This window comes from Macrotis lagotis, chromosome 3 (genome assembly GCF_037893015.1).
Source record: "Macrotis lagotis isolate mMagLag1 chromosome 3, bilby.v1.9.chrom.fasta, whole genome shotgun sequence".
Classification (NCBI taxonomy): Eukaryota; Metazoa; Chordata; class Mammalia; order Peramelemorphia; family Peramelidae; genus Macrotis; species Macrotis lagotis.
The window spans coordinates 284,422,721-284,446,519 of NC_133660.1; the positions used below are offsets into that span (position 1 = coordinate 284,422,721).

Below are 23,799 nucleotides of genomic sequence, written 5' to 3' on the forward strand. Positions count from 1 at the left end.
TCTCTGGTTCTTGGTTACTTGGGTTAGTTGTCTATTCCATCTACTCTGTCTTGATTGGCCAAATCTGTTCCACTTTTTATTTTCCTTTCCCTGCCAAAGAAGTGCCTTCTAGCCACCTGTCCTTTTTCTCTCCTATGATTTTCCAGATGGGTAAGGGTGGGGGGGCAAATCAGAATTTTTCTGCCAAAATTTGTAATTTAGGCATCATGGATAAGATTAAACCAGAAATTGCAATTTTGAAGAAGGAAAGTCTGTTTTCCTATTCCTGGATCTAAATTTGAGTCAAACCCTCATGACTCATTCATTTCTTAAAACTTTGCTCTGTTAACTTGACTAAACAACTCTCCTCTCTCTCTCTCTCTCTCTCTCTCATCTCATTCACATTAGGAGGCTTTTCTTTACCTCTCTGTAAATCTAAAAAAAAGATGGGGCAGTGAGGTGGTGTAGTGGATAGAGCACCAGGAGTACCTGAGTTCAAATCTAGCCTCAGACATTTAATAATGGCCTACCAGTGAGACCTTGAGCAAGTCACTTAACCCCATTGCCTGAAATAAATTTTAAACTTCTCAAAAAAGATAGGAAAGGCCAGCTGCTATTTTGAAACCTCAGTTTGTTTTAAGAAAATGGGACAAGGAGGTAGCTAGGTGGCGCAGTGGATAAAGCACCAGCCCTGGAGTCAGGAGTACCTGGGTTCAAATCCTGTCTCAAACACTTAATAATGACCTAGCTGTGTGGCCTTGGGCAAGCCACTTAACTCTATTTGCCTTGCAAAAAACTAAAAAAAAAAAAAAAGGGACAAGGGGGTAGAGCCAAGATGGTGGAGAGAAACCAGGAACTTCCTTAAGCTCTCCTAGTGATGTAGGGAAATGATGTAGAGAATTGTGAATGTAGCAGAAGCAAAATCTGTTAAACAGGTGGAGATTCTGCCTCTGGAGATTCTGTCTTCCTTGGATATTGTTGATTGTATCCTGTCTCTCCTTGACCCTGTTGTTTGTACTTTATCCTCCATTTCCCTCAGGACACTGGTGGGCAGGAATTGAACATGTAAAAATTGGACATCAAGGGAATTCAGGGAGGCCTGGAGAGATTTGCATGAACTGATGCTGAGTGAGATGAGCAGAACCAGAAGAACACTGTCCACCCTAACAGCAACATGGGGGTGATGATCAACCCTGATGAACTTGCTCATCCCTTCAGTGCAACAGCCAGGGACAATTTTGAGCTATCTGCGATAGAGAATCCCATCTGTATTCAGAGAAAAAATTATGGACTTTGAACAAAGACCAAAGACTATTACCATCAAATTAGGGGAAAAAAGCATTATATTATAATGCAATTTTACTATCTCATACTTTATTTTTCTTCCTTAAGGATATGATTTCTCTCTCATCACCCTCAATTTAGATCAATGTATAACATGGAACCAATGTGAACACTAACAGATTGCCTTCAGTGGGGGGTGGGGGGAGGGAAGAAAGAATGGGGGGAAATTGTAAAACTCAAAATAAATAAAATCTTTCTTTAAAAAAAAAAACATTGGACATCAAGTACCTTGAGACAGGAAGGACCAACATGTAGATTGGAAGTTACCTGGCTCCAAGGTGAAAGTCCACACCCCAAGCACCACCCTCTGTCCAGCCTACAATGTCAGGGTATTTAACAGGGAGCCAGCATCCCAACCAGAAGGATGGGCCTTCCTCTGGTTCTTGCTTAAACCATGTGGAGCTTAATGAACTTTACCATGTAGCCTGGTTAACCCAAGCCTCATTGCTGCCTGCCCTTTTCTTTCTTTCTCTTTCTCTTCCTTTCCAAACTTATCTGAGCCTGCCAGCTGGTCTGCCAAGATTAATTAGCAATCCACATGGCTTTCCCTTAAATTCTTCTTCACTTTTATATCATTTTCTTTTGTGTGGTAACTTCTTGAATAAATCTCTATTTTCTTCCACACCTGCATTCCTCAGTCTGAATCATGGTTCATCACAGGAGATAATCAAACTCAAGAGGCAACACTAGTCTTCCCTCAGAAACAATGTTAATTAAGCCTCTAAACAGATTTTGGAAGAACAGAACCCCCAAAAACCAAGTGTAACATGTTCCTGCAAGATCTGTCTTGATAGGTTGGAGAGCAATGTGACCAGGAGCAGGGAGCTGAAACCAGTTGTGGAGAAGGTCCACCAAAGCAGAGATCTAGAGCAGAGGCCCCAGCCTGAAGGTCAGCAGGTCAGCTAGGAGGGCTCCAGTACAAGTACCCCATACCTCCCTTTCAGCCGATATGACTGGCCAGCGAACTAGTGGTCTCAGTGTGGAAGGTGTGCCAGCAGGTTCCTCACCCGATCTAAGAAGCTTGGGACAGTGAACCAGGTGACTAGAAGCAGAACTCAAAATGAGTAAGAAAAGTTAGAGAAAAGCTGGGACTATTGAAAGTTATTATGGAAACAAGGAGGATCAAAAGGCTTTCTCAGAAGAGGAGGCAGACAAAAGTAACATGTGGATCCCCAGAGAAGAAGATGAATTGATCTCCCACCCAAAAAGACTTCTTGGAAGAGCTCAAAATGGATTTTAATAATCAAATAGAACAATCGGAAAAAGAAATACAAGAGAAATTCAACATCTTGCAAAAGGAAGCACAAAAATTGACTGAAGAAAATAAATTATTTAAAAATACAGTTGACAAAATGCAAAAAGAAAATAATTCCTTCAAAAATACAATGGGGAGGGCAGCTAGGTGGCACAGTGGATAGAGCACCAGCCTTGGAGTCAGGAGTACCTGTGTTCAAATCTGGCCTCAGATACTTAATAATTCCCTAGCTGTGTGGCCTTGGGCAAGCCACTTAACCCTATTGCCTTACCAAAAAAAAAGTACTGTGTTGTTGCCTTTGCGAATACTTTTTCATAATTTGAATAGATTTTGAAAATTTTATAATTTGATTTTTAGGATAACTTAAAATACGTGTGTATTATAATTGTAAATCAAAAGATAGGTTATGAAATTTTTCTAGGAATGTGAAACCCAGATTTGAAATGGTTTAAGATGTGCTCATGTTTTCGGTAGCTTGAATTCTAGCATCCTTAAAATGAACACAGTGATAGTACTCTCAGAGTTTCAGAATAAAGGTTAGAAAGTGAAATTCCTATTCTGATATTAACTGTTATGAAACAATATATAATTTAGAATGCTAAATTATTCATCTAATGTTTTATTTGATTAAAAAAACAGATCCATGGGCAACTGAGTTTATTTCTAACCCCAGTCTAAATGAAATGAAAGCTCTAAAATATGAATTACTCCTTTCATTTGTTTGGATTTGGGATTTAATTGTTTGAAAAACTAATTTAAAATTCATAAGCAATACCAGATTATCATCTAATTTACCAATGTCTTCATTTTCAAGATTTCAAGGCCTACTGAGCTCCATGCTAGAGCATTTTAAAGAATGGTGATGGGGGCGGCTAGGTGGCACAGTAGATAAAGCACCAGCCTTGGAGTCAGGAGTAACTGGGTTCAAATCCGGTCTCAGACACTTAATAATTACCTAGCCGTGTGGCCTTGGGCAAGCCACTTAATCCCATTTGCCTTGCTAAGAAAAAAAAAAAAATTATTAACTGAAGTAAAAAAATCTTGTAATCCTAAAAAGGGGATTTAAAACAAAAAACATCTAGGTGTAAAACCTTATCAAGGATTTTCTGAGTCAAATCTTTGTACAAAATTGGGGTATACTTAAGTTTGTTGTTATCAAAGAGCATATTTGTATATATTATATATATATATATATAATACATATATATGTAATATATATGCCTAAAAATATATGCATATGAGAATTTTGGAAGGATAGTTTAAAAATTTGAGTTTTGCAATAAGTGTAATTTAATTGGGCTTAAGCAAACCTTTGCCCTTTTGTAACTCCTTTTTTTTTTTTAAGAAATCTTATCTTTCTAAGGACCTTTTGGGTCTTCATATGATACAAAATACTTTATATCAATTTGAGTTTGATAAGTTTAAATATTAAAGATATGTTTCTGTTTTAAGACTGAATAAGATCATTAAGATTTTTCCAAACTAATTTAAGTTTTGTATGTGATTTTAATGCTTAAGCTATAAGTTAATTCTATGGTATTAGCAACTATTTTGTCCAACTTATTTAATTAATAATTTCTTGGGGACCCTGCATATCTTAAGTTCCATTATTAGATTTTGCTATTTTTATGTCATTTTTTTGTTCTGGAGATATATATTAGAGATCAAATGATAGACTATCTCCATATAGAGATGTTTTAGCATAATTGATAAAAAAATCAAGAAGGGCAGTAGGGAAGAGGGCCCCAGCTAAAGTTAATTGTGTCTTAACAATACTTTTGCTCTCAGCCAACATGACTCAAAGCAAATTGAAATTTCCTTTTGATCCTAACTATTGCAAAGATTTTGAAGGTTTCTGTTGGAATTTTTCCTGGGCCTTGTCCCCATGAATAGCTATGCGTTCCTGCTTATAGTTCTCAAAGAAAAGTTTCTAGTTTTCAAGATAGTAAAAATAGGAGCGGCTAGGTGTTGGAGTGGATAGAGCACTGGCCCTGGAGTCAGGAGGACCTGAGTTCAAATCCAGCCTGAGACACTTCATAATTACCTAGCTGGGGCAATTATTGAGTGTCTGAAGTCAAATTTGAACTCAGGTCCTCCTGACTCTAGGGTGAGTGCTCTATCTACTGTACCCCCTACTTCACATCATTTCATATGTCTCCCTAGGCTTTTCTGAAATCATCATCTTCATCATTTCTTACTGTACAATCATATATCATAGCTTGTTCAGTCACTCCCTAATTTATGAGCATACACCTGTTTCAAAACCTGCAATCACAAAAAGAGCTGCTATATTTTTGTATAAATGAGTCCTTTTCCCTTTTGTTTAATCTCTTTGGGTTACAAACTTACAAGTTGTAATGATGAATTAATGGGAAGCACAGTTTTCTAGTCCTTTGGATGTGGTTCCAAATTGTTTTCCAGACTGGTTGGACCACTTCACAGTTCCACCAATAGTGCATTGGCGTACCTATTTTTCCACATATTCTCTGGCATTTGTCATTTTCCTTTTCTGTCATCTTAGCCAAACTGGTATCTCAGTGTATTAATCTAATGATCTTTGATTTAGAATGTTTTTATATGAGTATTAATAACTTTGGATTCTTCTGAAAAGTATCTATTTATATCCTTTTACCATTTAAATTGGGGAATGGCACCTTTATATATTTGAGAAAAGAAATCTTTATCAGAAAAATTTGATTTTTGTTTTTTTTTTTTTTGCAAGGCAATTGGGGTTAAGTGGCTTGCCCAAGGCCACACAGCTAAGTAATTATTAAGTGTCTGAGACCGTATTTGAACCCAGGTATTCCTGACTCCAGGGCTGGTGCTTTATCCGCTATGCCAACTAGCCACCCCTAAAATTTGCCTTTTTCTATAAAAAATTATTTTCCTAAAAAAATATATTTACCTAGCTGTGTGGCCTTGGGCAAGCCACTTAACCCCATTGCCTTGCAAAAACTAAAAAAAAAAAAAGATAGTAAAAACAAAAATTTATTATTTGTGGAACATTTTTTCATTAGGATAAAAGCAGCTAAATTATTGTCCAGTAAAAAGGATTTTGCTGTTTTTGATTGCCATTTCCATTGTATAGGTAAGAATCATGTTAATATGTGATGTTAATATCACAAGTATAAAATTCAAATTCCCAAAGAATCTCATTTTCTTTTTGAGAACAATACGAATATATTTGAGTAGAAGTAGGAAAATTTATAAAATAAACTATGTAAAATTAATTTTGTTGATGAAAAAAGAGTAAAAACATCACTTGTACAAAAAATATTCATAGCAGCCCCGTCTGTGGTGGCAAAGAATTGGAAATCAAGTAAATATCCTTCATTTAGGGAATGGCTTATCAAACTGTGGTCTATGTATGTCATGGAACACTATTGTTCTATTAGAAAGCAGGAGGGGGGCGGCTAGGTGGCACAGCAGATAAAGCACAGGCCCTGGAGTCAGGAGTACCTGGGTTCAAATCCGGTCTCAGACACTTAATAATTACCTAGCTGTGTGGCCTTGGGCAAGCCACTTAACTCCATTTGCCTTGCAAAAAAAAAAAAAAAAAGAATGTGACCATTGTGAAAAATAAAGAATTTCATTTGGGGGGAAGCTAAAAAAAAATTAAAAAAAAAAAAGAAAGCAGGAGGGGTGGGAATTCAGGGAAGACTGGAAGGATTTGCATGAACTGATGCTGAGCGAGATGAGCGAGATGTACACCCTAACAGCAACATGGGGGTGATGATCAACCTTGATGGACTCTCTCATTCCATCAATGCAACAGTCAGGGACAATTTGGGGCTGTCTGTGATGGAGAATACCATCTGTATCCAGAGAAAGAACTGTGGAGTTCGAACAAAGACCAAGGACTATTCCCTTTACTTTAGAAAAAAACAGATATCTTCTTGTCTGATCTCGCTATCTCTTATACTTTCTGTTTCTTCCTTAAGGAGAGGATCAAAAGGAAATTTCAAGTTGCTTTGAGTCAAGTTGGCTGAGAGCAAAAGTATTGTTAGACACAATTAACTTTAGCTGGGGCCCTCTTCCCTACTGCCCTTCTTGATTTTTTATCAATTATGCTAAAACATCTCTACCAATATGGAAATAGTCTATCATTTGATCTCTAATATGTATCTCCAGAACAAAAAAATGACATAAAAATAGCAAAATCTAATAATGGAGCTTCAGATATGCAGGGTCCCCAAGAAATTATTAATTAAATAAGTTGGACAAAATAGTTGCTAATACCATAGAATTAACTTATAGCTTAAACATTAAAATCACATACAAAACTTAAATTAGTTTGGAAAAATCTTAATGATCTTATTCAGTCTTAAAACAGAAACAAATCTTTAAAATTTAAACTTATCAAACTCAAATTGATATAAAGTATTTTTAAGTATCATACGAAGACCCAAAAGGTCCTTAGAAAGATAAGATTTCTTTAAAAAAAAAAGGGAGTTACAAAAGGGCAAAGGTTTGCTTAAGCCCAATTAAATTACACTTAATGCAAAACTCAAATTTTTAAACTATCCTTCCAAAATTCTCATATGAATATATTTTCAGGCTTATATAGATATATATATATATATATATATATATATATATATATATACAAATATACTCTTTGATAACAACAAACTTAAGTATACCCCAGTTTTGTTTTGTACAAAGATTTGACTCAGAAAATCCTTGATAAGGTTTTACACCTAGATGTTTTCTCTCTCATCACATTCAATTTGGAGCAATGTAAATCATGGAAACAATGTAAAGACTGGTAAGGTCAGGGGAAAAATTGTAAAACTCAAAATAAATAAAATCTTTATAAAAAAAAGAAATAAGAAAAAAAAAGAAAACCACCATGTTGTTTTGCTGTTCAAAGAAATAAGATTTCAATAAGAAAACATTATGTTTAGTGTTATATTACAATACATGTCTCACCCTACTTGGAAATTTGATTTTCCTTATGATTGTTTTGTTTCATTTGGAATTATTTCACTTGGAATTTCGATACCTGTTGAAATTATTTTAATCACCTGAGCTGTTCTCATTGTTTAAATGAATATGCCCCTATTTCCAATGGCAACATCTATTACCTTTTTAGTTTTTGTAGGGCAATGGGGTTAATGGCTTGCCCAAGCTCATTCGGCTAATATCAAGTGTCAGAATTTGGATTTGAACTCTTGTCCTCCTGACTCTAGAGCTGGGACACCACCAAGCTGCCCTGCAATATGAATTATCTTTGCCTAAATCCTTCCATGGGAATGACTCTCTCTCAAAGCTGGTTTCTAAAGGATGATATCTCAAGGGATCCAGTGAATGGAGCCCTTGCCCAATGGAGGATACCAGAATACAAAAGACCCCAGGTACTATTTCATTTTCCCTCAGATTTTTAGTGCCCTCCCCTCTGGCACAGGGAATGTGATTAAATCGATTGCTCTACTGAATAATTGCTGTATTGAATAATAGCTTTATTGCTCTTTTTCCTATTTGGAGTAGGGTGAATGTTCGCCCCCAAATGCTCCACTGCCCTAATGTATGAGATAAGGATGTCCATGGTCTTTTCTCCTCAAAGAGTTGAAGCGGAGACCTATTGGTCAAATGAAACGAGTTTAAAGGAAGTTCCTTTCCTGCCCTTTGAGGAAGGATGGGATGTTATTATTTGCTTCAACTGGGGCCCTCTTCCCTGCTGCCCTTCTCTACTGTTTCTCAGTTATGCCAAAAGATCTCTGCCAAGATAGGTCTATCATTTGAGCTCCACTATAGCTCCAGAAGAAAAAATTTACATAAAAGCAGCACAACCTAACCATGGAACTTCAGAGGTACAGGGTCCCCAAGGACTCATGAATTAATAAGTTGGACAAAATAGTTGCTAATGCTATAGAATTATAGGATTCTCAAAAAATTATAATTCTGGTAAAAGACCGATTTCCTTAGAAGGTACTCGGTTTCCAAATATCGATCACCTTGCTAAACTAGTTAGAAATTAGGACTCCTAGGCATGTTATCCTGTTCATTACAAACTCAGGAAGACAATGATCAGGATGCTGGGAGAAGCCATGTCCAGTCAGGAAGAGCCAATCAGAGAGTATTGTACAAGGATGAAAGTCTTTGAGGGGCAGTTTTGGGAACTTTCATGGTTAGGTCACAAAGGAGTTTAATGCTTTTCCCTCTTTTCTGTTTCTGTATAAAAATCAATTCTTTCCTAGTGGGGAGAGGGTGTGTGGTCATTTTCTGAAACTGCCTCCCCCTTAAGGTTTAGAGGTAAGATCTTTGAGAATAAAACTTTAAAATGTCTAACCTATATCTTCTGTCATTTTATATGATATAAAATATTATACATTTCATATATATATTTATATACTTTTTATATTTTTAATGTTTTTATAGTTTTAGGGTTGATATTACCTACCTCCTTTTTTTCTTCTCTTTTGGTCTACAAGCATTGCCATGCACCATTCTCACCCATTGGAGTATTGATAACATGATTCCTAACAGCAGTTTTTGAAAACTTTTTTTGATAAAATAACTTAAATGTTTGGGGGTTTTATTGCCAGTAGATTATAGGTACCACGACCTTTAGAGTTGAATTCATGCTTGATCATAGGATTTGCCATTAAGGATCTCATGAGACTGAAGCCTGGCCTTCTATCTGAATCTGATCTTGGATAAATGTTCTATCAAGGGGGTTGAATATCCTGCCGGGGACACACTCAGTGGGAAAGTCTGGGGGGACAACTTTTCAACAAGTTTTGAGATTGGATGCCCTAACTAGATTTTTCCCAAACATAACATTTGGAAATGTCTCACCTGGCAGATTTAAAATCTGACTCAAGACACTTGGTCAACCTCCTACCTTACCTGGAAACTGAAATTTTCCTTTCTTACATCCTTGGTCCTTGTGGTAAATCCTATAATCATGTCAAGTAAGGTTTAAAAAAATAATATAAACTTATGCTGTTTTTGCTCACAGGGCTACTGTATATAGAGCCTTAGCATCTGGTGTCAGCTACATGTTCCTGGGAGAACTAAGATCCTTTAGCTTTTCATAATGCTAAGGGGATATTTAAGCAAACATGATAAAATTTTTGTGTCTTCAAGATACAATTCTCAAGTTCTATTTTAAAGAAAGGAATGTTTTTTTTTTAGGTTTTTTGCAAGGCAATGGGGTTAAGTGACTTGCCCAAGGCCACATGGTTCAAACTGAGGTACTCCTGACTCCAGAGCTTGTGCTCTATCTATTGTGCCACCTGACTGCCCCTAAAAACAGGAATGTTAGTCAATTAAGTAAATCCAAAGAAGGATGACTTCGGTCTATTTTTTCTTTTTTTTAAAATTTTTGTTGATTTTTTTAAAAAAAGAATCCATTTTCAGCTAAAATTTCTGATTCTTTTTAAAATGAACAAAAGATTAAAAACTTTTTATAAATTACCTCCTTGTTATATACCATTCTAAAAATGATTATCACATATGGATGTTACAAACTCAAGTTGATTAGAAACATTTGTAGTAGAATCTTTATTATTATGAAAAAGATTTTTTGTTTGTGGAACAGCATCTTACAAATGGGGAAAAATAATACCAAGTATAAAACAATCTTTTAAAACTGGATTGTATAAAACTCTTTTGGTTCTCAGATGTTTATTTTGTAACTAAGCTCTCTGTGTGACAATTGGCAGATCAAATTGTAATTGCCATGATCTAAGGGGTTCCAAAATTATAAGTTTTGACCTGATAGAATTTATGTTATTTCTTTTACCAGAAAGGAAGATAACCTACAAGTAACTGGAATGTACTTGGAAAAACCTGTCACTGACAGATTCGGAAGCTACAGAAGGACATCAGCTATCTCCAGAAGAAGAAATGGACGAAAATTTTATGTTTTTGTTTATTTCGTTTTGTTTACTCCCTCTTTCAGTTCTTGATTATATGGGTTATATAATCAAAGGGGACTGACTGCCCCCTTTTGATCTCTGTCATTTGCCCCTTTGATTCTAAAAATGCTTTAGCCATCCTTATGACCTCCCCATACAAAGCTCATGTTTGCTATCTGCCCATTCTGCTAGTGGACCTCCATCTCCCTCCAAGATAACCCCTCAGTTTTCTTCTCCTTAGTTGATGTAATGATGTCATCTTTGATTAAAATGGAAGAATATAATAACATAATAATATAATAAATTTCTCAAGCTATAATACTGAGGAATAGGCTGATGTCTGTTTTGGTTTGCCTTTTTTTTTCTCAAGGCCAATGAGGTTAAGTGATTTACACAAAGTCACACAAGTAATTATTTTTTTTTAAATTTTATTTAAAGGGCCAGCTAGGTGGCACAGTGGATAGAGCACCGGCCCTGGAGTCAGGAGTACCTGAGTTCAAATTCGGCCTCAGACACATAATAATTACCTAACTGTGTGGCTTTGGGCAAGTCACTTAACCCCATTGCCATACCAAAAAAACCCTAAAAAAATTGTATTTAAGGCAATGGGTTAAGTGATTTTCCCAAGGTCACACAGCTAGACAATTATTAAATGTCTGATGCTAGATTTGAACTCAGGTCCTCCTGACTCCAGGGCCAGTGCTCTATCTACTGCACCATCTAACTGCCCCAAGTGACTTCTTTTTAAAGGGTACTCAACTTTCATGTCTCAGTCAGCTTTACCCCTAGATAAGAAATCAAGACCCAGGGGTATCTCCCCCCAAGTTAATCACATACTCAGGAAGACAATGATCAGGAAACTGGAAAACTTGTCCTTGCCCTCATGATGCTTAAGGTCTAAGGAGAGATAGCAATTCATCCCTTAGCATTGTAGAAGTCTCTGAGGATTAGTTGGGCAACTTAATGTTGTAAAACCTTCTTAGTCAGGTTTCCAAGGAAGTTAATGACTTCCCTCCATCTTTTGTTTTTGGGTAAATATTCCCTCTCCCTCAGTTGGAGGAGTCATCCTGGAGAGATGGCCTCCACTGAGAGGTTTCCACTAAATCCCAGAGAATAAAACTTCATATCTCTCTATATTTTCTGTCATTTTATTTTAGCCCTATATTTTAAGTGCTATTTATTATAGGAGTTATTAATTACAATTCTAACACCACTCTAGGCTCACTAGCCATCTGCCTTGAAACCAGATTGATTGTTGGGTCCCAGAGGAGCAGGGCTCCAGGGCTATCCCTGTGATTGGTATCTTCTGAAAACACCAATTCATGAGCCCCCATTGGAGGGCTTCCCCTTCACAACTAGCCAGTAATTAAAGATTTGCAAAGGGTTCTATATTTCACTTTATCCTCCCTTCTTCAACAAAGATAATTAAAGGGGTGGCTAGGTTGCTTCCCCATTGCCTTGCCAAAAAAACCATAAAAAAACAAAAAATAAATGAAATGTTATAGCAAGAATGGTAATTACAAAGCATTCCCATAAACACTCTCCCACAAAGACACATTTTGTGAGGGGAAGAGAGAGCATCATCCTGAAGTACAATGGCAGTGAGGAATAAATGGTGGCCATGACAACTTACAACTCTGAAATGGAAGTCTCAACATCGTAACTTTCTCCAGGGGGTCCCCTGGAAGTCCACTTGTGTGTGGCATGGTCAAGTTGCTCCCTCATGCTCATGTGGGCCTATCCCCCACAAGCCACAGTATCTAGGCTGACTCAGAATCCCCTTCAGTGGTCTCTCATCACCTTCAGAGGCATCTGGTAGTACAATGGATAGAGACACGGGCCTTGGAGCCAAGAAGGTCTGAGTTCCAATGTGATCTCATCTATTTACCAGCTGTGTGACTCACAGCAAGTTCTTTAATCTTCCGTGCCTCGCCCCCTTCACTGACACTGAATTTTCCGAGCTGAAGTCCTCCTGTGTTCTTTCAGTAGGGCAAGATCCCTTAGTTTAAGATTGGCAGAAATCTACCTTTGATCTGTTAGGGAACCTTAATTCTGAGGTCTGCCAAGTCCTAGCAGGGGGTAGAGGGCTTCTAGCCCACTCTTCCTGGTTCAAAGTCCTTTATATCAGGAGGCACTCCACCTTGCCTTATGATTAAATCTAGATCCCCAGAACTGTCCTCCTCATGAATCCTGGGACTCCTCATGTCTCCTCACTCCAGAAAACTTCATATGTGATCCTGCCTTAAAGCCCCAACTCAGCTTCTATGACTTAAGCCTCCATGACCCCCCCAGGTGTATGAAGAAGAGATGGATGGTCACACCCTTGATATTTCCATCACCCACCACTCTTCCACTTTCAGAATCACACCCCCCCCCAATCTTTTATCCAATTAATCCATCTTCTGCCTTAAAACCATGAGCCTGGGGGCGGCTAGGTGGCTCAGTGGATAGAGCACTGGCCCTGGAGTCAGGAGGACCTGAGTTCAAATCAGACCTCAGACACTTAATAATGACCTAGCTGTGTGGTCTTGGGCAAGCCACTTAACCCCACTGCCTGGCAAAAAAAAAAAAATCCATGAGCCTGTTTTGGGTGCTCATGGCATCATCTATTACCCTTACACTGGGTTGGCACCCTTATTCCTCCCTTCTCCATTTCAGAGCCTCATGGGAGCAACTCAAGGAATGCTATGCTCTTCTCTATCCTCTGATCTACTGTAAATCAGGTCTGGTCAAGCTGCAATCTTGCATTGCTCCCTCCTTTGTCTCCTTTGTTCCAGTTCATTCTGGGGAGGGAGGGGGCTGGAGGAAATCTCAAAACCAGGCTGATGGGGCCCATTACAAACTGAGGATGTCTGGTTTTAACTGACCCCTCACTGCCCAAGCAAACCTTTTACTCTCCCCCCCACTCTGCTGCACAGGGGCTGTTCCTTCTCCTTTCTTCTCTTTGGTCTCTGCCAGTCTACTGGCTCCTGCCCAGCGACCTCCAAACATGCCCATGCCACCTGCATGCTAAAAAGCCCTTGCTTGATCCAACCACCCTCTCACTCCCAGGGCCTATTTACTCACTTCCACAGGACTCTGGGGTTGAACTCCACTGGCTTCCTCCTGTCCATTCCTCTGCCAAGACGGTCCACCTGCAGACGTGAGGCCTTTGCAATAGCTGTCCACTGAGCTTGAAATGCTCTCTCCTTCTTACCTTGGCCTCCTTTTGTGCCTGTCCTTCTTCAAGATTCAAATTTCGCCTTCTGCAAGGGGTCTTTCCAGGCCATCCCTGTCCCACAATACCTTCCCTCAGGAATTACCTCTCATTCACACTGTGGATAGCCTTAAAATACATGGGGGGGGCAGGGGGGCAGCTAGGTGGCACAGTGAATAGAGCACCAAGCTGGAATCAGGAGGACCTGAGTTCACAACTGACCTCAGACAGTTAATAATTATTTAGCTATGTGATCTTGGGCAAGTCATTTAACTCCATCACCTTGCAAAACAAATAAAAAAAACAACCAAATAAAAAAATATAGTGGTTGTTCGTATGTGATCTCTTCCAGTAGGCTGTGAGCTCCTGGAGGTCAGGGACCTTGTTTGTTCCTCTCCACCTATCTCTAGACTTTGGCACTAGTAAGTGAATAATAAATTACTGACTAACTGACTAACCTCAAATCTCACCTCCTTCAGGACTTTCCTGCAGCTGCTTCCCTGAGCAGGTAGATGATTATGATTATGATTATGATTATGATCCTTTCTTTGATTCCTAGAATTCACCACTTACTCAATACCTCCGCAACCATAAGCTCGGTCCCTGGCTTTGGCTTAATAGCCCGATGGACTTGCGGTGATCGGAAGCGGCCCAGCTGCTGAGGATTGGGGCTACTACATGGAGTAGCTGGGACACAGGCAGGGCCTCCCTCTAGGCCCTAGGAGCCCTTTCTTAGGCTGAGCGGCTCCTTCTATGTAAGTGGATCCCTCAAGCCGCAGACCCTGCCAAAGTTGGGGACCGCCTGCTGTGCATCTGAAGGCCTTCCCCTCTTAGCCCCCTGGGACTCTCTTGAGAAGGTATCACAGTGAGGAGGGGGGGAACCTATTCCATGCTCACTCTTTGTGAGCCCATTTGGGGGGGTTTTTTCTTGCGTTTTTTGGCGAGGCAAACGGGGTTAAGCGGCTTGCCCGGGGCCACACAGCTAGGTCGTTCTTTAGTGTCTGAGGCCGGATTTGAACCCAGGGGCTCCGGACTCCAGGGCCGGTGCTCTAGCCACTGTGCCACCTAGCCGCCCCCTCTGGGGTTTTCTTGGCAGCGATGCTGGAGTGGTCTGCCGTTTCCTTTGTAGTTCATTTTTCAGATGAGGAAACCGAGGCAATGGCAGCGCAGCGCCTCGCCCGGGGTCCCCCGGCTCGCGGATGGCGGACGTCTCCTGTGGCCGGGCACCATGCCCCCCGGCTGCCCCATTTCAGCACAAAGATGATAAGAGAAGCGGCCTCAGCCCTTTCTTGGCCGTGACCCTGGCCCGGCTGCGTGGCCGTGGGCTCGGCTCTGGCCCCTCCTCCGCCGGGCAGGACGACCCTCACCGCCCACGGTCCCCGCGGACACGGCCGTGGGGGCCTGGCCACGTGGGGGGGCCGAGGGACGGCGCGGCCCGCGGACACGCGGTGACACGGGGGGGGGGCTGAGGGGCGGGGTGACTGGGGCTGGCCCCGCCCCCCGTCCCGGAGGAAGCGGCCTCGGAGCGGAGGAAGGAAGGAAGGGCCCGCGCCCCCCGCCCGCCCGCGTGACGTGGCGGCCGCTGATTGGGCCGCGCCCGTGACAGTTTCTCTCACCCGGGCAACGGCCCCCCCCCCCAGGGAGCGCGCGCGGCCGAGGGAGCAGCAGCGCGGCCCGGCCCAGCCCCCCGCCAGCCCCCAGCCCGCGGGCAGCGCCGCCGGTGAGTGGGGGAGGGGCGCGGCCCCCGGCCCGCCCCGGACTGGGGGGCGCCCCGCCGGGCAGGGCCGGGGCCTCAGTGTCCCCCTCCGCCCAGCGGGGCCGCGGGGCCGGCCGGGGCGGGCGCGGGGGGAGCGGGGGCCGCGGGCGGGCGGGGGGAGCCAGGCCCCGGCCCGAGTTCAAATCCCCGCTCCCTCCGGCGGGGGGGGGAGGAAGGAGAACCCCCCAAACCCCAGGTTGGGGGCGTCTCCCCCACTGGACTGGGAGCCGGGGGCAGCTGCCTCAGCTTCTCCTCCGGGGCCATTGGGCCCGCGGCGCCCTCGGAGCTCCGGCCGCAGTAGGTGCTTCAGAAAGGCCCGGGCCCTGTTATGGGGAGGGGGCGACAGTCTCAGAAACTCCCAGAAAATGAATTTGGAAAACGATCCTGATACGTAGGTGGCAAAAATAAACCGATTACAAGGATAACAGTGAACAAACAAGAATACTGATGATGACAGGCGGCCCCAAAGCAGTGGGCTGACCCGGAAAGTCACTGGTGCTCATCAGACCACGGATTGAGCACCTACTCTTGGCCAGAGGTGCAGGAGATGGAGCGCCGAGTTTAAACCCGGCCTCAGACACTGACTGGCCCAGTAACCCGGGCGGGTCACTTCACCCCTTTGCCTCAGTTGCCTCATCTGTCAGAGGAACTAGAGAAATGGCAAATGACTCAGGCAGCTTTGCCAAGGAAACCCCAGATGGGGTCACGAAGAGTCAAACAGACTGCAAAAACACCAGAACAACAGGTGTGCCAGAGGGACACCACTCCCAGATAGGGGTTGTCAATCGGTCAACACATATTTAGTAAAACACCTACTGCGACCAGTCCCTGAGCTGAGATCCAGGAGTTCACAGGGAGGCAAAAATCAGGCCCTGCCATCCAGGAGCTGCCTGGCGAATGGGGGGGGGGTGGCGTGCCAACAGCTGGGTACAAGTTGCCAGGATCAATGCCGGGTCAGACCAGAGAGAAGGCACTGATTGCGGGCCGGGAAGGGCTTTCTGCAGAAGGTGAGGCTGAGGCTGAGATGGGAAGGAAGCCCACGGAGAGCTGACAGATCTCTCTCCTGGCAGGAATGACCGAGCCCAGTGGATTATAGTTCCTAGCAGTGGAAGACCAGTAGACAGGAGGCATGAGGCAAGGGTGAGGCCAATAGGATTCTGCGGGGTCCAGGGGGTGGTGCCCCCCACTCCCTTGTGAATGGCTTTCCCGTCTGTCATCTTCTTGAGGGTAGCAACTTTTCATTCTTGGCCTTGAACCCCCAGGGTATGGGGATTTTCATCTAGTCCCTTCACTTACAGAGAATGACTGACCTTATCCCTTTGAGATTTGGGGTATACTTGGGCTCAGCTTAACAAGCAGGGTACACTGGCATACAAAAAGTGAGACACTCACCAAACATTCTTGAATGGGAAGCAGGGAAAATGACATTTTCTCTCTTTTATGGACGGGGAAACTGAGGCCTATAGAGAAGGACTTGGGGTTGCACACAGTGGTACGGTGGGAGGAATGTGGGTCTAAGGAACCCAGGCTCAAAGTGCTGTGATGCCACCAGGGTGGCATGCACCTTGCCTCCATGAGCCTTAGTTTTCTTCTCTGTTAAATGAGGGGGTTTGGTGGCACCAGAGATCTCCATCTGTTTTATGACATCAAGGAGATGTGATTCCATTGGTTTAGGCAGGTCCCAACCCCATCTTCACCAGTGGAGAGGGATATCTGGCCATTTATAACAACATTTCAGAGAGAATATAATGACCCACCCAAAGTCTCTCGGCTCAGGGTCAGGATTTGAACCCAAGTCTTACTTGGTGGCTGGGCTCAGACTTCATCCACTGTTCCTTGTTGCCTTCATAGTACGTTTATGATTAGGTTAGACAATGCATTGGAGCCCCACAGATGGACCCTGGCTGGTTCTCCGCAGAATTCCCTCCCCTCACCTCTCTGCTCTTCTTTCTTCCCCAGGCCACATGATGTCTCCCACCCCATGAGTATGTTCCAGATCCCAGAGTTTGAGCCCAGTGAGCAGGAAGACAACCCCAAAGAAGATGTGTTTGCCTGTGCCCCAGGGGAGCCCAGGGAGCTGGGCAAACACAACTCCACTGCCCCCAGCCTTGCCCCAATCAAACCAGGACACAGACCACCCGCTCCAGGAACCCACCACCATGAGGGTAGGTGCATGCTCCCCACCCTGAAGCCTGGCTTACCCTGAGCTGCTGTTCTTCTAACCTAAGAACCTCTATCACCCTCTTGGGATCAGAGGACCCAGAGCCGATAGGAGCTTCAGAATTTTGTAGATGGGAAACCCAAGGATCCAAGGTGGCAGTGATGAGTTGTCTAAGGTTGTCCAGGTAGTAAGTAGCAAAGAGCTCTCCAACAGCTCTAAGACCTTTGGGACACCTGAGGGAGAGGGGCTATTTTTCTCTCCATTTCACAGATGGGGAAACTGAGGTGCAGAATTGTTCCTCCAGTCAAGCACCCTCCTGTGCAGAAGGCAGGGTCAACTGTTCTTATCGGAGGATCTCTACCAAGCTCCTCTCCTGGCCTCCATCTCCCAGTTGAAATGCTGCCCAGTACAATTTCATTGATTCATATTTCAAAGAAACCCATTCCCTTAGTCTGCCTCTTTCCAGCCTCCAGCTCCTGAGTCTCCAGGGGCCTCAGCCTCTGAGGCACATTGGAAGGGAGGGATGGAGCCCAGGTCCAGCTGGCTGGAAAAAGCCACCCCCCCCCCCCCGAACTTGGGAAGCCCCTCCTTTAAGCTAGGACAGTGGGACTGGAGGGTCCTTTGGTGATAGAAGTTCTGATTTGGAGCCCCAGGAGGGAGCCTGGCTCTTCAGAATTCCCTCCCCCACCCCCTGCTCTCTCTGCCCAGCTCCCCAAGCCTAGACCCAGGGTAGTCCTAGGACCCACATTCAAGGCCTGATGCTACTTATTAGACAAATAAATTCCCCTGTGGACCCTTGGGTTCTGTCAAAGAAGAGCCTTCTCCTGGATGACCTCCCCAGTTCTATTTCCATCTAAACCTGGGGTCCATCCCTTAGGTGGCTGTCACCCCCCCCCAGCTGTTGTTCACTCAACAAGCCTTCACTTTGAGGAGAGCCTGATTCCAAATAAGGGAGGTCACAGATACTCATTTGAGTCTAGGGGCCAGAGGATGTCAGCAAGAAAGGGAGACCCTGTTTTTCCCAGCCCCCAGCATTCTGGCTTGCTTGGGGAGCAAATAGCAAGCTCCCTTCTAATTACTTCATTTATACAAGTTTATCTGGTCAAAGTCCCACGGCATTGCCTCCAGAAGCTCTTCCTTACTGGGGCAGGTATGACCTAGGGACTGCAAGGATCAACACTTTAATCTTAGTGTCCAGAAGTGATTGGGTTTGCTGCCCACCAGCTCCTCCCTAACACTGCTTGGATGGGTCTCTCATCTGAGAGAAGGGCTTGCCCTCCGTGGTGGTTCTGCCAACCCCTTGGGCCCTGTCCAGGATCTTGCATTAGTCTGAGGGTCTAAGGATATCCCTTCTGGTTCCTTGAACTGTTCCCATCCCCTAGTCGCCTATAGTCTTCTCCAGGACTGGAAGTCTGGGAAAACAGAGAGTGAGGGGACAAGAGGAAAGGAAGAGGACGGGTGATCCCAGGGCCATCCCAGGGTTCTTTCTGGAGGCTCCCCACCCTCTGTTGGCCTATAGCAGATCTCTTTCCATCTGTCTGGACTGCAAAATAACCACTGAAGGAAGGTTTTCTCATCCCATGTTACAGAGGAGGGGGAGTGATGAGGGCCAGGGCCACACAGTATCAAGAAGTGAAGTTAGAACTCAGGTCTTTTTTGGGTCATCCACCCTTCTCAGCCTCACTAAACAGATGGAGAATAGCCTTCTTGCCCATTCCCCTTGTCATTTGGAGTGACACCTCCCAGGGCCTCCCCTAGTCCTGCTGAGGTCCGGGGGCCCTTGAGGTTTCCACACACACCAAGAAGATAGGAGATAATGTTTTCTGTTGATCACCCCACCCACTGCCCAGCCAAGACCCTCCCTTCCTGCCAAATCAGCCTTTGGAAAAAACCCAGCAGCTCCCCAGACCTGTGTTAAGCTTCTGGGCAGTTCTGCTGATCCCCCCCCACACACACACTTTGGGCCTTAGTCTTCCAGGTCTTTGAGAAGTGGGGGGAACTACCATGGAGAATTTGAGCCCTGGCATGACCCAGAGCCTAGAGCATAGCCCATGAATGGCAAAAGACCCAAGTTCAAATCCTGCCTCTATCACTTAACTGCTAGGACCTGAGGTCTCAGTTTCCTCCTTTGTAAAATGGTGTTGATAATAGAGTTAGGTCTTAAGGTCACTGAGTGAATCAAAGCTCTCAGTTCTGACTTTGGACATGTCATCTAACTGACCTAGACCTCAATTTTCACACCTGGAAAGGGAAACGTTAGCTCAGATGGCATCTGAGGGCTCTCCGGTCTAGTCCCATGGGCCTGGAAATGACAGCAAAATATAAATATGATAAATAGATTTGTAATAGGTTTAATAACAATATTATCTTTTTCTATATAAGATAATAAGATTTAGGAGACTAGTAATATCTTTTGGGGTTTAGAGTCATTTCTATCCACCCTTCCGGAGAGTCATTTATTTAAATTTTTTTTATCATTTTATTGTAAAAAAATAATTGTTTTAAGAGAAGAGAAACAAATTTGGCAAATCCCAGTAACCTACCCAAACAAGTTTAGCATCCTCTGTGGCCTCCCACACTCTGGGTCCCCTGCCTCTGCCAAGGAGGGGAAAGCTATCTTCTCTCTCTTCCTTGGGCCAGCATTGCTTCATGTGGTTGTGTTATTTTGTGGGGGTTTTTCCAAGCCTTTCATAGGGCGTTCTCCTGGTTCTTATCACCAGTCTGTGTTCTCTGTATTTCTCGTCTTTGTCATTTCTCATGGTGGAGTCATATTCCATGTCATTCATGTATCACCACTGCTTGATCAATAGTCTGGAGAGAATTTGGTAGAGAGGAGGCCTTTCCTTTTGGGGGACGAGCTGAGCGGTGGAGTCCCGGGTCAAGGGCACAGACAGTCGAGTCCGTTATTTGCCTAATTCCCTGTTGCTCCTCAGAGTGGTTGTGTCTGTTCCCAGTCCACCCGCTTCCACCCCTGCCCCTTCCCCTCTGACCTTTTTGCCCGTTCTTATTCTTTGAGGAAGCGTCTCCTGCCGCTGGAGAGATCTGGATTCTAAGGAGACGTCACGGCTGTCGCAGACCAGTCAGTGCCCCAGGAGCCCCCCATTAGGCTTTGTGGCTGTCTGGGGCAGGGGATGTGGGCAGCAGTAGCTTCCCGATCTCAGGAGGCCTTTACAGGCCCCAAATTACTGAGCTGCTGTGCCCGGCTCCAAAGAGCTCTCTCCTATCCTGTCGGTAGTCCCGGTTAGCGACGAGAGTGGCTCGGCATCACTGAAAATAGTTGTGCCTTTGGCATCCCCCGAGAGGACCCTCTGGTGGGCCCAGTGTACAGAATTGCCCGTGGGTGCCCCACATGTGTTACGGGGCCCGAGTGGACTCCGCGGGGCCCGGGGCTGGCTTCGGGAGGGGGTGCGCCCTGCGTGGGTGCTCGAGGCCCCTCGTGCCCTCGGAGGCGCCCACCCTAGGGGTGGCGAGGCTGACCCCGCCCCTCCCCCCGTGGGAGTAGTGCGCCCCGACCCTGGAGCAGGAGCGGCCTGTGCACTGGGGGGAGCTGATGAAGTTTGGAAGGAACGAATGAATGAAGGAACGAGCGGCTGAATGAATGGAGGAATGCATGCGGGAGGAACGAAGGCGTGACCTCTGCGGCTCCCTCGGCAGGCGCTGGGGACCGGCGGCCCCGGCTGATCTCCTACCCCCCGCTGCGCGAGGGGCCCGGGGAGGCGCGCCCTGAAGCGGAGGCCGAGGCCGCGCGGCCCGAGGGGGAGGAGGAGCGCGGCCTGTTCCGGGGCCGCTCCAGCTCGGCGCCCCCCATCCTCTGGGCCGCGCGCCGCTACGGCAGCGAGCTGCGCCGGATGAGCGACGAGTTCGATTGCACCTTCAAGGTAGGGCCGCGGGGGGCTCGGGGCCGCCGGAAGCGAGCGGAAAGGGACGGTGCCGGAAGTGGGGTGGAGGCGGGACGAGTGCTCGGGAGAGCCAATCGCTCTAAGCCTTTCCTCTCGTCCCCGCCCTCTGCAGGGTCTTCCCCGCCCGAAGAGCGCCAGCACTGCGAGCCAGATGCGCCGGAGCCACGGCTGGACCCGCACCTTCCAGTCTTGGTTCGGGCGGAATTTAGGGAAAGGGAGCGCCGGTCCTTCCCACTGAGCCCCACCCCTCCCCTTGTTTCCAAGCACCCCAACCCTGAAGTCGTTTGGCGGCCATGTTGGACGGGGGCGGAAGTGCTCCGCTCCTCCTCCCGGGGACCGGAAGCCATCGCAGAAGTTCAGGGAATCAGAGAGCCTGGCGTGACGGGAGTCTTACGTGAGCCACGTGAATGATCTGGGGAGCCCGGGCAGCGGCTCAACGCGACCGCAGGCGGGCCTCTTCCGCCCGAAACTAACATGGCCGGCGGAAGCGGCCTGCCACGAGACAGCCAGGGCCGCCCCTACTAGCCGGCTTGCGGGCGGGGCCGCGCCTGCGCCTCGCTCCGAGCCCAAGTTAACCATTTCCCCCCCCCAGAGGGCTGCCCTGGCCCGGCTCGGCTTCTCTGCGTGAGCGCGTCAATAAAGTCGGGGTCATTTGTTGTGGTGCGTCCTGCTTCTCTTCTCCCGGGCCCGGGCCATGCTCCTGCCCGGCCTGGGCACGATGCACCAACTTGCCCCTACGTCTAGGCCCTTTCTAGGGCAGGAAGGAGCCGGCGGCCCAATGCCCAGCCGTACCCTATAGAGAAGCAAACCGTGGGCCCGAGAACCCAGACCCGTGTCTCCTTGGGCCCCTTGGGGGGCGCCAGTGTCCCCAACCCCTGGCCATGGAGTGAGGAAGTTTCTGAGTTCAGAGGCGGGCTCGGCCACCCCCTGGCTCCGTGTTCCTGGGTAAGCCACTTAATCGTATCTGCCTCCGTGTCCTCACCTGGCAATGAGCTGGAGAGGGAACCGGCAAACCCCTCCAGTGTCTCCGTCAAGAAAACCCCAAGTGGGTCAGCAAGAGGCCAGGGCTGGATGGCTTTGAACGAAGCCTATGGAGAAAGGCAAAACCAAGTTAATTCCTGATCCGTTAAGAGCGTGGAACTAGATGCTGTCGGGGTCCCTTCCAGGGACCCCCATGGTTCTTCTCTGGGCCGCACATTATTTTGTCAAATGAGGGAGTGAGAGGAGATGGTTTCCAAGTCTTGAAAGATAGCTTGGTTTGGGGGGAGGAGAGTGGGGGGGGGTGACTGGAGAGGCCAGGAAGGGCTGTTGCCCGCAGAGAAGGTAAATGGGTGATGGGAAGCTTTGAAAGTCAGGAAAACCAAGCTGGATTTGACATTGAAAAGAAAGCTTTTTGAGCTAGCTGGGACAGAAGCGCTCACTTTGTCCAGCCTCAGTTCACAAGTAGCCAAGCTGAGATTATCCAGTCCAAAATTCTGACACGAGCAAACCATGTGAGATGGGTATAAGGTGAGGTCAGCGAGGTGGGGGGCCAGGGCCAGGCAGCTGGCTCAAACCGCCACAGGGAGTGGCTCCATCTGGCCAACCGACTGACCCAAATGACCACCAAGGAGCTGGGGCTGGGACTCCTTGGCAAAGTTGTTGCTTCTTTGTAATCTCCTGTGCCTCCCTTCCTCCCCACCCCATCTCCTGTTTGCTCCAGACTTTGGCAAAAAGAGAGAGAGTGCAGGCCATTGGCAGGAGATAAGGAACTGCCTTCCTCTCCCAGCTCAGGCATTTGAGTCCTAATGGATAGGAAGGCAAGAGGGGGAGTAGGGAGTGTTTAAGTCAGCAGCCTGAGCCAGGACCTGTGGAAACAGGTCAGCTGAGAATCACAGAGCGGAGGAGACTAGAAATCCTATCACGGAAAAGCTGGACCAGACCTGGGAACAAAGTGTCAGAACAGGGAGGCCTGAGAGCATGGAAGGGTCCTTAGAACCTGAAATGTCAGCCTGGGAGGGATCTTGGTGGAATAGCAGGGTCAGGCAAAAGAATCCAACCCCCTCTCTTTACAATAAGGGAAAACAAGCCCAAAGCAGAGAATGATTCACTTGGGAATCCACAGTCCTAAAGCCTGGGTTTGCATCCACGTGGACTCACTTCAAAGCCAACTGCCGAGTCCAGTGGACCCAGCCGCCTCCCCTTGGGCCAGTCTCTCCGTGGCCTTTTCCTCGGTCTCCCGGGGCTGGCCAGAGCGCTTTTCCTGCCGCCTAGGCCCCAGCTGGGCTGCAAGCGCACAGCCATGCTGGGAGGCACGTGCTTGGGGGAGAGCTTTACAGCTTGACACACCTTAAATAGAAAGCAC

General features: G+C 46.0%; 1 protein-coding gene across 10 annotated transcripts; it reads left to right on the top strand.

The window, feature by feature from the left end:
* The first annotated feature begins 14,107 nt into the window (after window positions 1–14,107).
* Window positions 14,108–22,112, top strand: BAD (BCL2 associated agonist of cell death). Of its 10 annotated transcripts, XM_074231192.1 has the most exons (6): window positions 14,108–14,147; window positions 14,199–14,394; window positions 16,466–16,535; window positions 17,355–17,560; window positions 21,211–21,434; window positions 21,568–22,112. In XM_074231192.1, exons 3-6 carry the CDS (start codon window positions 16,525–16,527, stop codon window positions 21,691–21,693), a joined length of 567 nt encoding a protein of 188 aa, XP_074087293.1. In that variant the 5' UTR covers window positions 14,108–14,147; window positions 14,199–14,394; window positions 16,466–16,524; the 3' UTR covers window positions 21,694–22,112. The 10 variants fall into 10 exon arrangements, with proteins under 10 accessions (XP_074087293.1, XP_074087296.1, XP_074087292.1 ...); XM_074231195.1 differs by lacking the exon at window positions 14,199–14,394 and having other exon boundaries at window positions 14,120–14,147; XM_074231191.1 differs by lacking the exon at window positions 14,108–14,147 and having other exon boundaries at window positions 14,155–14,394.
* The last annotated feature ends 1,687 nt before the right edge of the window (window positions 22,113–23,799 follow it).

Coding starts and splice junctions, on each gene's coding strand:
- BAD (XM_074231192.1), top strand. Junction 17,561..21,210: donor AGGAACCCACCACCATGAGG/GTAGGTGCATGC, acceptor CTCCCTCGGCAG/GCGCTGGGGACCGGCGGCCC. Junction 21,435..21,567: donor AGTTCGATTGCACCTTCAAG/GTAGGGCCGCGG, acceptor CGCCCTCTGCAG/GGTCTTCCCCGCCCGAAGAG.